This window comes from Sinocyclocheilus grahami, unplaced genomic scaffold (assembly GCF_001515645.1).
Source record: "Sinocyclocheilus grahami isolate Dianchi unplaced genomic scaffold, SAMN03320097.WGS_v1.1 scaffold492.1, whole genome shotgun sequence".
Classification (NCBI taxonomy): Eukaryota; Metazoa; Chordata; class Actinopteri; order Cypriniformes; family Cyprinidae; genus Sinocyclocheilus; species Sinocyclocheilus grahami.
Genome location: NW_015505671.1, coordinates 420,915 through 438,006, shown reverse-complemented (window position 1 = coordinate 438,006; position 17,092 = coordinate 420,915). Strand labels below are relative to the sequence as shown.

Here is a 17,092-nt window from a genome sequence, read left to right as displayed (position 1 = left end):
ATGTTTTTCTTGCTCTTGTGCTATCATTCTGTACAGGAAATGCTGTTGGATGTTTTTATCGAATGCAGTGACTTTTCAGGGCCACCGCGTGTCTTCAGTAGATGCCTGTCCATATCTGCATATGCCAAGGTTTTTAGAACGTTGTTCTCAGTCTAGTTGAGTCACTCAATCTGTTGTCTTGGACATGGATGATACGCTGCCTTCTATGTGATGTAAAAGATGCTGTTTATTACTGTGTCCATCAACGGAGCACATAAAACACTGCGCTACATCTGCCTTTTACCACTAATGAAGTGGCTCCGGGACCAAAGTCGCATCAAATATGCATTAATGTGTACGGCTGCGCTTATATGCTGGGTTCCTCAGAAAACAAAGCGTCTGAGGGCAGAAGGGGCTTTTTAAGAAGAGCAAAGAGCCCCATTCGTTTGTGCTTGAACCTGCAGATGAACGACATTCATCTCAAATCATTAGAGCCAGTGACATCCGCTCTCAAACACACACAAACAGACAAACACGAGCAGAGTGCTTTTAGTGCACTAGTGTCTAAATTGGCGAGCGAATGGAGCAGTGTTCGTACATTAGCTGAGAGCATCTGTGTGATTTGTTTGATGCTTTTGTTTGAGGCAGGTCGAATCAGGGTTATTAAACTGTCACTAGTTTTAGTTATATATTCAAGATTTTAGAATTGATATAATTTTATTGTGTTTCAGAAAGTCATTAGCAACTAAACAAGCTTTTTCAGTGTAGTTTGTACATCTTAGATTTTTTTGACAGAATATGCCAAAAGTGCTTTGTGTGTGAGATTCATAAAAAAAAAAATGAAAATGTCCTCCTCAGGCCATCCAAGACGTAGATGAGTTTGTGTCTGTATTGAAACACATCTGGAGAAATTTACATTACTTGCTCATCAACTCATTTTAGTGTTGTAATTTACTTACAGCATTTATTAATAGGCAAAAACATACAGATTTTTAATTGAGCTGATTAACAATAATGTCCTTATAGGTTGAAAAGGGGCTTCACCACCGTAAATTTGAACCGAATGAAATCCAGCACTGAGAGCGAGACGGTAAGCGTGAATCTGTTTTTGTCAGGTGTCACTGGCTGTTTCATGCGGGTCATCCATCATGTGTGTCTGACATGAGCGAATGATAGTGATGTGCCCTGCTGTTACCCTTCCTTAAGCCCTGTCTCATCTGTCTCGCGCACACACACACACACACACACACACACACACAGTTTGTTTCTGTGAATTGTGGGGACTTTCCATAGACTATGCCAGTGGGGACTGGCCTGTCAAAAAATTTCAGGTTTTACTATTGTTTTGGGAACATTTGGTCCCCACAATGTACCATAAACAAGAACACACACACACACGCACACACACGCGCGCGCACACACTCACACGCACGCACACACACACGTGCACGCACACACACACACACAGCTGAACACTGTCATCATGCAATTGGAAAATGCACTTGCCCTCACCTCAGCGTCTTATAGTTAGAGACATAATCTTTTTCTTTGTCATTTATTTCACACACGCAGGACCTGGCAGGGACGTGTTTGATCAAAGCAAGGCCGGGTTAAAAAAGAAGAGGTAAAGGAAGAGTGAGAGAGAGATAAAGGGAAAGAGAATATGTGAGGGAGGAAATATTTCCTGTGGGAAGCGTCACAGCTTTTTTATTGTGAAGTTTTGATGGGGCTTGTGAAGGGAGAGAGATGACAGCAGCGGAGCGGAATATGGATCAGGGACACGGCAATCTAACACCTGACGGACAGCGTTAGACAGACTGATCCCTGTCTATTGCACATCAGTCTGTCTCACTCTCTCTCAGCGCTGGCAAATGTGTAACCACCTCTTCATGTGCCGTCACCTCTCACACACTCGGCTTTTAGGTGTGCATTCAGCCTCCAAAACTAACACTCATCAAGCCTCAAATGCTGGTCTGACTCAACGCAAGCAACGTCTGACCCCTAATCAAAGTCTAACTCACAATATAAGTGACATCTGACACCAGAAAAAAAAAAAACTTTAAGTTTGGGGTCCGTAAGATTGATTGATTTACCCTAGTGGAAAATAAATATACTATTTGAAATACATTTATTTCATGCTAAGTATACTACAAACACATTTACATATTACAATTGTACATTTACCCTACAATTGTACTTTTACTATACTAAACTGGTATACTTACAGTTTTTTTTTAATTGCTTAGACACTAAAAGTGATACTTGAGGCCCACTTAGTGGAACCATTCTGTCATATACCTAATCTTTAGACCAAGTCTGCAAAACTATAAGCATTGCATGCTTTAAACTCGCTATGTGGCTAATTATTTTGTTTGTGTGTAGAGTTACTATGCAAAAATAAAATTTTTAGAAGTGTTACAACAGTTTTCAAAGAAGTGTTTGCTTTTGCAAGATGTGTGTGACGTTTTGTATGTTGTATGTGTGTTTTGTGGTTCTGTGTGTAGAGTTTTGAGAAACGGAGCCATAGTCTCAAAAACGGTGTGTAAGCATTTTGAAAAAAGCTGTAAAGTCTGCTAAACTGGAACAACTAATTTTATGTTTAATGCACTTTAATTGTGGGGAAGTAGAGCTGAAGTCTGTCTAAAGATATACTGAAGTACGCTTGATTGTGCTGAAGTGGAACTATACTTCAGGTGCACTTTAAATATCTTGCATTTAAAGACCGATATTATTCAAAGATCATACAATCTTCATCAATAGTGACATTAAAACACATTTTCGGCTTGACATTAAGAAATATGCACTGTGCAATAAATAAAGTTTAATTATAATATTTATATCAGTAAGTCTCAAGCGATGCGTCAGTAAATATGTTAATAGATTTGAACTATATTTAGTATGAAATAAATGCATTTTAAATATAGTACTTTTTTACTAGGGTATTTATTTATTTATTTGAAAAAATGTATGCTTTTATTCTGCAAGAACTCATTTAATTAAGCGAAACTGACAGTAAAGACATTTATAATGTTACAAAAGATTTTAAATAAATGCTGTTTTTGTGAACTTTCTATTCATCACGGTTTCCACAAAAATATTAGGCAGCACGACCGTTTTCAACATTGATAATAATCAGAAATGTTTCTTGAGCAGCAGATCAGCATATTATACTGATTTCTGAAGATCATGTGACACTGAAGACTGGCGTGATGCTGAAAATACAGCTGTGCATCACAGAAATACAGTACACTTTACAGTATATTCACATAGAAAATAGTTATTTTAAATTATAATAATATTTCACAATATTACTGCTTTTACTGTATTTTTGATTAAATAAATGCAGCCTTGGTCAGCAGAAGAGAATTTTGCCTAAAAAAATAAAAATCTTGCTGAGTGATACTGAAGCGCTGAATAATTGTGGCTAAATTCAGCTTTGTGAGAATTGATGAATATTTACAGCCGCTTTTGGCAGGTTTGGCTAAATGTTTACTTTAGATCCAGAATGCAAGTATGAGCATGAAGGGTATATTTGGTGAAACTGAATGAATCATTGATGCGTATCCCCGACAGGAAGCCGATGCGTGTGACATTAATGAAAAGCAGCCCTGTTCTGTTCTCCATTCTCTCAGATTTCAGAGTTGTTGACATTTGGGCTCTTTTGGTTTGTTTGTTGTGTGCGCTCATCATCAGGAAGCATCAGCCGATCGCGCTTCATCAAACTTTAACGATCTGTCTTTGAGCTCGCGCCGTGGAGGCAGCGCTGGAGTCTTTAAAATCTGCCTCGTTTCAACTCCTGATCTCTGGCTGTCTCTCTAGGCATATTTACCAGCAATCAGCCGGCGTGTTTACGACAGGGAGCCGCGCACGCACAGGAGGGTGACAGCCTGTTATCTAGTCATTAGAAAATCACAAGTAGCTCCATATCGCTCTCACGTCTCTCTCCGACATAAACACACCTGCATTTGAGAGAAATCTGTGGAGGTTTCTGCGGGTTTGACCTGTGTGGGTCTGCTGATGTGTGACTCCTCAACCTCTGGCTGTATAGGTTTCTTGATTTGGCTACATGGTTTTTTGAGGATTAAAAATGTTGTTTTTGATGTTCTTCAAATCAGTCATTTACAGGGATTCCCAAACATTTTTGCCAGCCAAACTCTTTGCCAGAAGTAAAATATTTACTTGAAGTTAATATTTGTTCAGAATTCTGTTGATGTTGGTTCATGGTCACATGACATGCAAGAAAACAGATAAAATATTAAATACAGTTTTTAGTGTTTTATTTTGTTTATATAATTTTTATGTTTGATTGTTTGATTGTTTATATACTGTATAGGCTGCACAATTTGGTCAAAAAATTATATTGTGATTACTAGACCGATATGTTTTTGTGTTAGACCCGACGGATGTTTTTTTGGGGGCCGATGCCGGTACCGATATTAGGAAGTAAAAAAGACCAATATCGATATATCGGCCGATATTCTTTATGTGTAGGCTATATTCGTGGGTCCAAACTTTTGACTGGTACTGTATATAGAATACAGTATATACATAAACAGAATATATATATATATACAGTATACAAAAACATTTTTTGCAATGATAACTCAAATGTGGTGATCAAGCACTTACAATGATGTGACAACTATGTAATGGAGGCAGGGCATTTAACAATTTAACAACAATTTATTCAAAATGAGTCTGACATCAGTGCACTTAACAGTAAACTTCACTTCACTTCACAAAAAACACAAATAGAACAAAATATATATAACTTGAATTAAGAAAATAAACAAGGTAACTGCGGAGGGCAAGCAAGCTATACTGCCAAAACCAACAGGGGCAGGTTTATGCAGGAAGCACAGCTTTGCTAAATGTAAACATCTAAAATGAATAAATAATAATTATGAATAATATTGTTTTCACAAATTCTGTGTTGTGTATTTTCTGGCAATCAAATAAACATGAGGATTCTTATTGAAATAGTCTTGTGCAATTTAATATTCACAGACACTAGTCTATATCGCGATTTGATGTAAGTGTACTGACCTGTTTTTAATTTATTCATAAAAAATAAGACAAATTCAATGAAATTCCACATTATACAGTCAATTCTGTTTTTGTGACTGGATTCCGTGCTTCCGTCCATGTTTTCTGCATCGCGGAAATCACAGGGCCCTACTAATGTAGCAAACGAATTTGATCATTGTGAGAGAAAGACTGGGACATTGTTTTTTATTTACTTTAGCATGGAGTCTCTCCAACTAGTTGACAACATAGCGTTAAATCACCATTCAACAGACTCAAGCCACCACAGCACTGCCGTCCTATTATTGGACTGCAGAAAGATAATAACTTTTCAATCTGCTACTTTACTGACTGTCCTGACAAACTATGCTGACACACCGTGTCTGGGCTGCAACAGGATGCAACAAAGCGATCTGTGAAAATCATTTGAACTTTGTGTCAGTACGTCATAAATAGAACGAGGCATCAGTTTACTGTTGGGATTTGTCGTGTTGCGCCGCATCCAGTGTTGACAACATCACTGATTATAATGGGTTCTATTCACTCATTATATATAGATCAGTAGTTCTATTGTATTTTGTCGAGCCACACGCGTCCAGTGTAGACACCCAGTTAGGAAATGTGATGTGACAAGCATTAGTTTTGGGCCGCAGCGCAGCCGGTATAAACACCAGCATTGACTGAGTGGCCGCGATCAGCTCCGGTGGCCGTGGAGCCGTAATGCGCCGCAGATGCGTGCAGTGATGCACAGATCAGCTCTAACGTCACTGAATATGCTGTTAAAAATGAACCATCCATTCATCATATTATCATGCAAAACTATGAAGTTTCAGCTCATCCGATCATCTCTACACTATACTGACCTGGGTCGCCAGTAGCAAACAATGGCGCACACTCTGCTGGACAAACTAAGTAATTGCACCATTTAGAAGCATTTCATCTGTGTTATATGTTCTGTTAAAAAAAATTCATATCCGTGGCATATTCGCCGATACTGATATATCTGCGACAGGCTCATATCGGCCGATAATATCGGCAAAACGATATATCGGTCAGGCTCTAGTGATTGCTTTGTCATGTATTGCAGTTGTGTTTTGAACTGCGATATGACATTTAATTTGACATAAAAATGTCTCATGTTGCTAATGGAAATAATTGTAAAGTTTTGTAACTTGTGAGTGTTGGTTCTTGTAAAGAGAAGTTACATGCTCAAAGAGAAATTCCTACAAATGCATATTCAATAAGGTCAGGTGCACAAATAACTGTGTCCACACCTTTTCAGTGCTAATTCTTCACTGTGCGTCTTTAGTTAATCCTGACAGTACTATTTTGATTCTGAGTGACCGACTGAAAGGGAACGTCTCGGTTACGTATGTGATCCTCGTTCCCTGAAGGAGGGAACGGAGACGTCATTGGCTCAGCTCCTCAACAAAAACCTGAATATGCACTGGCTGCCTACTTATGTTCGCGTCGTGACGAGCAGCAGCTGGATGAAATTATCGCATGCCAATGTGCACTGGCTCGTTTAATTTACACTCGAAGATGATAGGGCTCTCAGACGAGATCCCAATTCGTCGGTCACTGACGTGACATCTCCGTTCCCTCCTTCAGGGAACAAGGGTTACATACGTAACCGAGACATTCACCATTACTAAATTAAGGCATTTTTGGTGCAAGATACTTGAATAGCAAATAGTGGACACAAATGGAAAATAAATATAAAATCAAATGTCAAATTTGACATAAGTGTATAATATGGCCACTCAAATTATAATCTGGAATTTGAATTGGTGTACTTATTTGTTTATTTTAAGGTGAGCTCAGTGAAGTATAACACTTGCTATTGTAAATAAATTAGCATAAATCAGCATATTTGGACTTGATTTGCTTATCAAAACCTGTCAGGCCCTGAACAGCACACCTGTGCTGTTTGAGATAAAACGGAGGACTTTGTCACGTCTGGCATCTTTCACACCTTCAGTGATGTGTTCATTTATCACCGTCTCGCCTCTGTTTCTTCAGCAAACCCGTCACCTCTGCCCCATCACACCCGGAGAAACCCAGCACGGCAAGCGCTGCCATGGAAACGCCGCCAAAGAAGCCCGTTGGCACGGAGACCAAGCGAAGGTTAGGCTCAGTCACTCTCTTGGTGATTCATTTGGCATAAAAATAAAAATTGTATGTTGCTACTCTCATTAATGTAATAAAGTAAATATTATTAACTCTCTCCCTGCCAGTGTTTTGTTTAAAAAAAGCTGTCAGCCACCACCAGCTTTTTTGATGCCCCCAGAATATTTAGTTGTATATCTGAACTTCTAAAATGCAATATGGCAAACGAAAGAACAGAGCCTCTGCTTTTTCCTAGTGAAAAATAAACATTTATTTCATGCTAAGTATACTCCAAATACATTTACATATTAAGTCTGCTAAATTGGAACAACTATGTTTGTGCTTAATGCACTTTAATTTTGTGAAGTAGTGCTGAAGTCCAACTAAAGATATACTGAAGTATATTTGATTGTGCTGAAGTGGAACTATACTTCAGGTGCACTTTAAATATCTTGCATTTAAAGACCGATATTATTCAAAGATCATACAATCTTCATCAATAGTGACATTAAAACACATTTTCGGCTTGACATTAAGAAATATGCACTGTGCAATAAATAAAGTTTAATTATAATATTTATATCAGTAAGTCTCAAGCGATGCATCAGTAAATATGTTAATAGATTTGAACTATATTTAGTATGAAATAAATGCATTTTAAATATAGTACTTTTTTACTAGGGTATTTATTTATTTATTTGAAAAAATGTATGCTTTTATTCTGCAAGAACTCATTTAATTAAGCGAAACTGACAGTAAAGACATTTATAATGTTACAAAAGATTTTAAATAAATGCTGTTTTTGTGAACTTTCTATTCATCACGGTTTCCACAAAAATATTAGGCAGCACGACCGTTTTCAACATTGATAATAATCAGAAATGTTTCTTGAGCAGCAGATCAGCATATTATACTGATTTCTGAAGATCATGTGACACTGAAGACTGGCGTGATGCTGAAAATACAGCTGTGCATCACAGAAATACAGTACACTTTACAGTATATTCACATAGAAAATAGTTATTTTAAATTATAATAATATTTCACAATATTACTGCTTTTACTGTATTTTTGATTAAATAAATGCAGCCTTGGTCAGCAGAAGAGAATTTTGCCTAAAAAAATAAAAATCTTGCTGAGTGATACTGAAGCGCTGAATAATTGTGGCTAAATTCAGCTTTGTGAGAATTGATGAATATTTACAGCCGCTTTTGGCAGGTTTGGCTAAATGTTTACTTTAGATCCAGAATGCAAGTATGAGCATGAAGGGTATATTTGGTGAAACTGAATGAATCATTGATGCGTATCCCCGACAGGAAGCCGATGCGTGTGACATTAATGAAAAGCAGCCCTGTTCTGTTCTCCATTCTCTCAGATTTCAGAGTTGTTGACATTTGGGCTCTTTTGGTTTGTTTGTTGTGTGCGCTCATCATCAGGAAGCATCAGCCGATCGCGCTTCATCAAACTTTAACGATCTGTCTTTGAGCTCGCGCCGTGGAGGCAGCGCTGGAGTCTTTAAAATCTGCCTCGTTTCAACTCCTGATCTCTGGCTGTCTCTCTAGGCATATTTACCAGCAATCAGCCGGCGTGTTTACGACAGGGAGCCGCGCACGCACAGGAGGGTGACAGCCTGTTATCTAGTCATTAGAAAATCACAAGTAGCTCCATATCGCTCTCACGTCTCTCTCCGACATAAACACACCTGCATCTGAGAGAAATCTGTGGAGGTTTCTGCGGGTTTGACCTGTGTGGGTCTGCTGATGTGTGACTCCTCAACCTCTGGCTGTATAGGTTTCTTGATTTGGCTACATGGTTTTTTGAGGATTAAAAATGTTGTTTTTGATGTTCTTCAAATCAGTCATTTACAGGGATTCCCAAACATTTTTGCCAGCCAAACTCTTTGCCAGAAGTAAAATATTTACTTGAAGTTAATATTTGTTCAGAATTCTGTTGATGTTGGTTCATGGTCACATGACATGCAAGAAAACAGATAAAATATTAAATACAGTTTTTAGTGTTTTATTTTGTTTATATAATTTTTATGTTTGATTGTTTGATTGTTTATATACTGTATAGGCTGCACAATTTGGTCAAAAAATTATATTGTGATTACTAGACCGATATGTTTTTGTGTTAGACCCGACGGATATGTTTTTTTGGGGGCCGATGCCGGTACCGATATTAGGAAGTAAAAAAGACCAATATCGATATATCGGCCGATATTCTTTATGTGTAGGCTATATTCGTGGGTCCAAACTTTTGACTGGTACTGTATATAGAATACAGTATATACATAAACAGAATATATATATATATACAGTATACAAAAACATTTTTTGCAATGATAACTCAAATGTGGTGATCAAGCACTTACAATGATGTGACAACTATGTAATGGAGGCAGGGCATTTAACAATTTAACAACAATTTATTCAAAATGAGTCTGACATCAGTGCACTTAACAGTAAACTTCACTTCACTTCACAAAAAACACAAATAGAACAAAATATATATAACTTGAATTAAGAAAATAAACAAGGTAACTGCGGAGGGCAAGCAAGCTATACTGCCAAAACCAACAGGGGCAGGTTTATGCAGGAAGCACAGCTTTGCTAAATGTAAACATCTAAAATGAATAAATAATAATTATGAATAATATTGTTTTCACAAATTCTGTGTTGTGTATTTTCTGGCAATCAAATAAACATGAGGATTCTTATTGAAATAGTCTTGTGCAATTTAATATTCACAGACACTAGTCTATATCGCGATTTGATGTAAGTGTACTGACCTGTTTTTAATTTATTCATAAAAAATAAGACAAATTCAATGAAATTCCACATTATACAGTCAATTCTGTTTTTGTGACTGGATTCCGTGCTTCCGTCCATGTTTTCTGCATCGCGGAAATCACAGGGCCCTACTAATGTAGCAAACGAATTTGATCATTGTGAGAGAAAGACTGGGACATTGTTTTTTATTTACTTTAGCATGGAGTCTCTCCAACTAGTTGACAACATAGCGTTAAATCACCATTCAACAGACTCAAGCCACCACAGCACTGCCGTCCTATTATTGGACTGCAGAAAGATAATAACTTTTCAATCTGCTACTTTACTGACTGTCCTGACAAACTATGCTGACACACCGTGTCTGGGCTGCAACAGGATGCAACAAAGCGATCTGTGAAAATCATTTGAACTTTGTGTCAGTACGTCATAAATAGAACGAGGCATCAGTTTACTGTTGGGATTTGTCGTGTTGCGCCGCATCCAGTGTTGACAACATCACTGATTATAATGGGTTCTATTCACTCATTATATATAGATCAGTAGTTCTATTGTATTTTGTCGAGCCACACGCGTCCAGTGTAGACACCCAGTTAGGAAATGTGATGTGACAAGCATTAGTTTTGGGCCGCAGCGCAGCCGGTATAAACACCAGCATTGACTGAGTGGCCGCGATCAGCTCCGGTGGCCGTGGAGCCGTAATGCGCCGCAGATGCGTGCAGTGATGCACAGATCAGCTCTAACGTCACTGAATATGCTGTTAAAAATGAACCATCCATTCATCATATTATCATGCAAAACTATGAAGTTTCAGCTCATCCGATCATCTCTACACTATACTGACCTGGGTCGCCAGTAGCAAACAATGGCGCACACTCTGCTGGACAAACTAAGTAATTGCACCATTTAGAAGCATTTCATCTGTGTTATATGTTCTGTTAAAAAAAATTCATATCCGTGGCATATTCGCCGATACTGATATATCTGCGACAGGCTCATATCGGCCGATAATATCGGCAAAACGATATATCGGTCAGGCTCTAGTGATTGCTTTGTCATGTATTGCAGTTGTGTTTTGAACTGCGATATGACATTTAATTTGACATAAAAATGTCTCATTTTGCTAATGGAAATAATTGTAAAGTTTTGTAACTTGTGAGTGTTGGTTCTTGTAAAGAGAAGTTACATGCTCAAAGAGAAATTCCTACAAATGCATATTCAATAAGGTCAGGTGCACAAATAACTGTGTCCACACCTTTTCAGCGCTAATTCTTCACTGTGCGTCTTTAGTTAATCCTGACAGTACTATTTTAACGGCAAAAGATGGTTTGCGCTGGCACAGGCTGTTGGTAAATCTACCCCGTTATGTTTTAGACGTTTCATCTGCTCACCAAGGCTGCATTAATTTATTTAGCAAAATAGTAAAAGTAGTACAAGTAACTATTTTGCTGCTTAATATTTTGAGGAAACATTGTCAGGATTATTTGATGAATGGAAACATTGTAACATTATAAATGATTTGACTGTCTCTTTTGATCAATTTAATGCATATACTGTATGCTGAATAAAAAAGTATTAATTTCTAATAAACACATAACCATTTGAATGGTAGCATATCATGGCTTCTGCATAAATATGAAGCAGCACAACTGTTTTCAACATTGATAATAATCAGAAATGTTTCTTGAGCAGCAAATCAGCATATTAGAATGATTTCTGAAGATCATGTGACACTAAAGACTGGCGTAATGATGCTGAAAATTCAGCGCTTCATCACAGAAATCAATTACAATTTGACAGATATTCATAGAGAAAACATCTGTTTTAAACTGTAATATCACAGTCCTTAGTGGACCTGTTCTCAGGCTGCAAAATCACAACATTTCAGTTCCAAGCGGAGGCTTTATTTGAAGAGCGAGTTTGCGGTGGTCTGTCTGCAGCTGCGTGAGGAGACGTCGCTTTAGATGTCCGATAAAAACAGAGCGGTGTTTATTGAATGTTTGTGTTCGAATTGGTTTCACAGCACACGTCTCGTCAATTCGGTTTATTCTCTACAGGCGAGAGAGGGCTAATGTCATTACTGGAAACTCTGGGCTAAACGCGGCGAGCTGCCCGCATGCTGAGGCCACAACTGTTCTGTTGTGTTTTTTTCCTCTTCCATCTTTCTTCCTGCAGCTGGGGGACACGCAGATCGATACTTCTCCAGTGTAAGGATCCGCCACTGAAATTTTCATTTGTTACAAAGCGACCCCAAACAGCCGGGAGGGCCCGCTGTCGCCCCGCATTAGGGAGAGCGGGAGCTAATAAAGCACTCGCCCGGGGTCACACGCGACAATAGGCAACTCCGTGCCAGCTCCCATTAGCGCACGCACAAATCCATGGCCCAAAAATTTCCGCTGAAATTACCATCTTTGGTATCCCTGTAGCAGGCTGTCAGCTGGGGAAGTGTGGTGGAGATATCTGAGCTGTCAGTGTGGCTGATACTCAGCTGGCCCTTCTGCCCTGCAGCCGCCGCTAACTATTGCACTCCTCTCAGAGTCGCATCTGCGCACAGCAAACTTCACGCTTCACTCTCCGGGCCCGAAACGGCACCGAAGTCACCCAAAAACACCCAACGAGATTTGTTTGTATAAACGGGTTGTGCATATTAATACGGCACCACACACCCAGTGCTAATTCCAATATGAATGTGTTTGTAATATTTAGAGGCGTTTAGGCTAAATAGATAGTCGCTGTAGCCGTGGCTGCGTCTCGTTGACTTGAGAAGATCACAGAGTTTGGGTGATGAGTCCTTAAACAGGTCTATACAAACACAGCCTTCATACATTATATATATATATATATATAAACACGCCTTCTGTAGCCTTTGATAACACATTAAGAAACTGCTTAATTACCTGGCACAAATAATCTGATAACAATATAACAAGAGGTGTGAAAACTAACAGCTTGCCAAACCTGTTAATGGACGGTGATTTACTGACCTACTGGCCATAAATATTTTTTAACTGGCCATGAAATTGTATGTGCGTTATAAAAATAAAAAAAAAGGCAGAACATATTGGGAAAACATTTTTTAAACAAAATTTATGATTATTAATCAAATTTTAAAAAATTAAAGAAATATCACTATAATACTACTGAAATCTAAAGTATTATAACTCTAAACTATTATTATTATTTTAAATAACAACAGTACTATTTATTTATTTATTTTCTCAGAAAACCGCTGGGACACTTTTCTTTTCAAATGCTTCTCTTTTGTAGACACCAGATTTATAAACTGGGAAAGATGTTTGGCATATAATGGCTCAACCATTCAGAACTTAGAGTCTGAGCTATGCATTTCAATGTACATAAAAGTACAATAACAGCATAAACAACAAAACAAGTCCTTACCTCTGACGATGAGTCCAGCAAAGTTGGAGACTCCGGATCCTCTCTCTGATTGGGTGACGCAGCGGTACAGATCTTGGTCCTGACTGGTCACTTCTCTCAGTCGGAAAGAGGCCGCAAACTTCCTGTGGTTGATGTTTTTCTTCTCCGCCACTGGAATGTCCTCTCCGTTACGCCGCTGTATGTGACAACACCAGAGATGAAAAAGTAAATATCTGCAGGTCTAACTGATTGAATCCAGTCGTGTTCCATGTTTCATGCTTGAGGGTTTTGCCATTTTCAGAGGAAATGAAATCTGCCGACTAGACACTTTCTGGTAGTTACTTTACAGATCAGTGTTGTTCAGGTATAGGAGGCAAAAAATGGATGAGAAAACAATCGACAGTACAAAAATAAAACAAAATCAGTGGAAATGACCTGTGACTGAGCTGCTTTTGAATGAGCATTATGCTTAAATTAAGTCTGTGGTGTTTCCTCAGGATATGTATCCATTATTAGCCATACCTGAACAATAGTGATATGTGACCCTGGAGCACAAATGCACTGTTAAGTCGCTGGGGGATATTTGTAGCAATAACCAAAAAAACATTGTATAGGTCAAAATGATCGATGCCTTCTGTAGCCTTTGATAACACATTAAGAAACTGCTTAATTACCTGGCACAAATAATCTGATAACAATATAACAAGAGGTGTGAAAACTAACAGCTTGCCAAACCTGTTAATGGACGGTGATTTACTGACCTACTGGCCATAAATATTTTTTAACTGGCCATGAAATTGTATGTGCGTTATAAAAATAAAAAAAAAGGCAGAACATATTGGGAAAACATTTTTTAAACAAAATTTATGATTATTAATCAAATTTTAAAAAATTAAAGAAATATCACTATAATACTACTGAAATCTAAAGTATTATAACTCTAAACTATTATTATTATTTTAAATAACAACAGTACTATTTATTTATTTATTTTCTCAGAAAACCGCTGGGACACTTTTCTTTTCAAATGCTTCTCTTTTGTAGACACCAGATTTATAAACTGGGAAAGATGTTTGGCATATAATGGCTCAACCATTCAGAACTTAGAGTCTGAGCTATGCATTTCAATGTACATAAAAGTACAATAACAGCATAAACAACAAAACAAGTCCTTACCTCTGACGATGAGTCCAGCAAAGTTGGAGACTCCGGATCCTCTCTCTGATTGGGTGACGCAGCGGTACAGATCTTGGTCCTGACTGGTCACTTCTCTCAGTCGGAAAGAGGCCGCAAACTTCCTGTGGTTGATGTTTTTCTTCTCCGCCACTGGAATGTCCTCTCCGTTACGCCGCTGTATGTGACAACACCAGAGATGAAAAAGTAAATATCTGCAGGTCTAACTGATTGAATCCAGTCGTGTTCCATGTTTCATGCTTGAGGGTTTTGCCATTTTCAGAGGAAATGAAATCTGCCGACTAGACACTTTCTGGTAGTTACTTTACAGATCAGTGTTGTTCAGGTATAGGAGGCAAAAAATGGATGAGAAAACAATCGACAGTACAAAAATAAAACAAAATCAATGGAAATGACCTGTGACTGAGCTGCTTTTGAATGAGCATTATGCTTAAATTAAGTCTGTGGTGTTTCCTCAGGATATGTATCCATTATTAGCCATACCTGAACAATAGTGATATGTGACCCTGGAGCACAAATGCACTGTTAAGTCGCTGGGGGATATTTGTAGCAATAACCAAAAAAACATTGTATAGGTCAAAATGATCGATTTTTCTTTTATGCCAAAAATCATTAGGATATTAAGTAAAGATGATGTTCCATGAAGATATTTTGTAAATTTACTACCATAAATATATCAAAACTTAATTTTTGATTAGTAATATGCATTGCTAAGAACTTCATTTGGATAACTTTAAAGATGATTTTCTCAATATTTAGATTTTCAAATAGTTGTATCTCGGCCAAATATTGTCCTATCCTAACAAACCATGCATCAATGGAAAGCTTATTAATTCATCTTGATGATGTATAAATCTCAATTAAAAAAAATTGACCCTTATGACTGGTTTTGTGGTCCAGGTCATATGAAACAGCACTACTGCTTTCTTAGTTGTGGTGGTACACAGTAAATGCTGTTCCACGTGCATGTCATCTGGAAACTGAACATGAATTTATGAAATAATTCAAACTCAGAGAAGGGTCTTCATTTCAAAAGGCCACATGCTTGTGACATGAGTAGACGATAAAGATATAGTTCTAAAAATCGTTCTTCTCAATATTAAAGGGGTCATATGATGTTGCTAAAAAGATCATTATTTTGTGTATTTGGTGTAAGACTGGATTCGTCGGAAAGAAGAAAGTCATATACACCTAGGATGCTTCGAGAGTGAGTAAAACACAAGCTAATTTTCATTTTTGAGTGAACTAACCCTTTAAGTACACTTTTTAAAAAAGTGCACATTGTGTTAAATTGAACGCTTTTACACTAAAGTACATTTTAAATCATGTTTTAATAATATGCTCACAACATACTAAAGCACATGTAAAGTACTTAATACAATTTTAACTGCTGTGTTAAATTACAATTTACGTTAATATAGAATTAGACAATAAAGCAGACTTTGACTTTGACATTTTAAATGTTCTTAATTGCAACTTCAACAAATGTGTAATTACAAATACTGAAATAAATGACATACAAGTTTCAATAGAAATTACGTTAGTATTTTTTTTGTTTATCACAAACTTTTGTCAGTACATTTAGCAGTTCACTTTAACAATATTTTTAAAAAGACAGAAATAATTATATAATTACATATAAAAATGTACTGAAGTGCTACTTAAGTGGGTCAAAAACACTCTAAAGTTCCACTAATTGGATTTAATATAAATCTAAGTATTTTTTATAAAATGTATATTTATATATATTGCATTCAGTTTGCAATTAAAGGGAAATAAGAAGATATTTTGAAGAATGCAGGTAACCAAAAAGTTTATGATTCCCATTAACTTCTATTGTGTGGAAAAAATAAAATAAAAAAATACTATGGAAGTAAATGGTGACCAGAAACCAAATGTTTGGTTACCAACATTCTTCATTATATCTTCATTTGTTTTCAACAGAAGAAAGAAACTCATAAAGGTTTGGAAACAACAGCAAATGATGAGAGAATTTTCATTTTTGGGTGAACTATCCCTTTAAGAATATTCTTTTAAAATATATTATTTCCAAAATGAGTAATACTTTTAAAGTATGTTAAACTGTACTTTTTTATAACAAAACAAGCAGACATACCTGCTTCTAAAAGGGAAGACAAAACAGTCCCTATATCATTTCGTGTGGATGTAAAAGATTAAAAAATGAACTGCAGTGTGAATTTTACAGGCAATAATATCATATTTTACAGTAAGAGTAAATGCAGCAGAAGCTGGACGTGTGCTGGTTTAGTACAGGGGTGTGTGTGTGTGTGTGTGTGAGTGTGTGTGAGAGAGAGAGAGAGAGTGTGTGTGTGTGTGTGTATGAGTGAGTGTGTGTGTATGAGTGAGTGTGTGTGTATGAGTGAGTGTGTGTGTATGAGTGAGTGTGTGTGTATGAGTGAGTGTGTGTGTATGAGTGAGTGTGTGTGTATGAGTGAGTGTGTGTGTATGAGTGAGTGAGTGTGTGTGAGTGAGTGCGTGTGTGTGTGTGTGTGAGTGAGTGTGTGTGTGAGTGAGTGTGTGTGTATGAGTGAGTGTGTCTGTGTGAGTGTGTCTGTGTGAGTGTGTGTGTATGAGTGAGTGAGTGTGTGTGAGTGAGT

General features: G+C 37.4%; 1 protein-coding gene across 1 annotated transcript in view; it reads right to left on the bottom strand.

Annotated features, from left to right (window-relative positions):
* LOC107554146 (receptor-type tyrosine-protein phosphatase kappa-like) overlaps positions 1–17,092 on the bottom strand; it is a 170,263-nt gene that overhangs the window by 54,353 nt on the left and 98,818 nt on the right. The window contains exon 7 of the mRNA XM_016236573.1: positions 14,457–14,631. Within this exon, the coding sequence (XP_016092059.1) occupies positions 14,457–14,631 (175 nt within the window). The remainder of the gene's footprint in view (positions 1–14,456; positions 14,632–17,092) is intronic.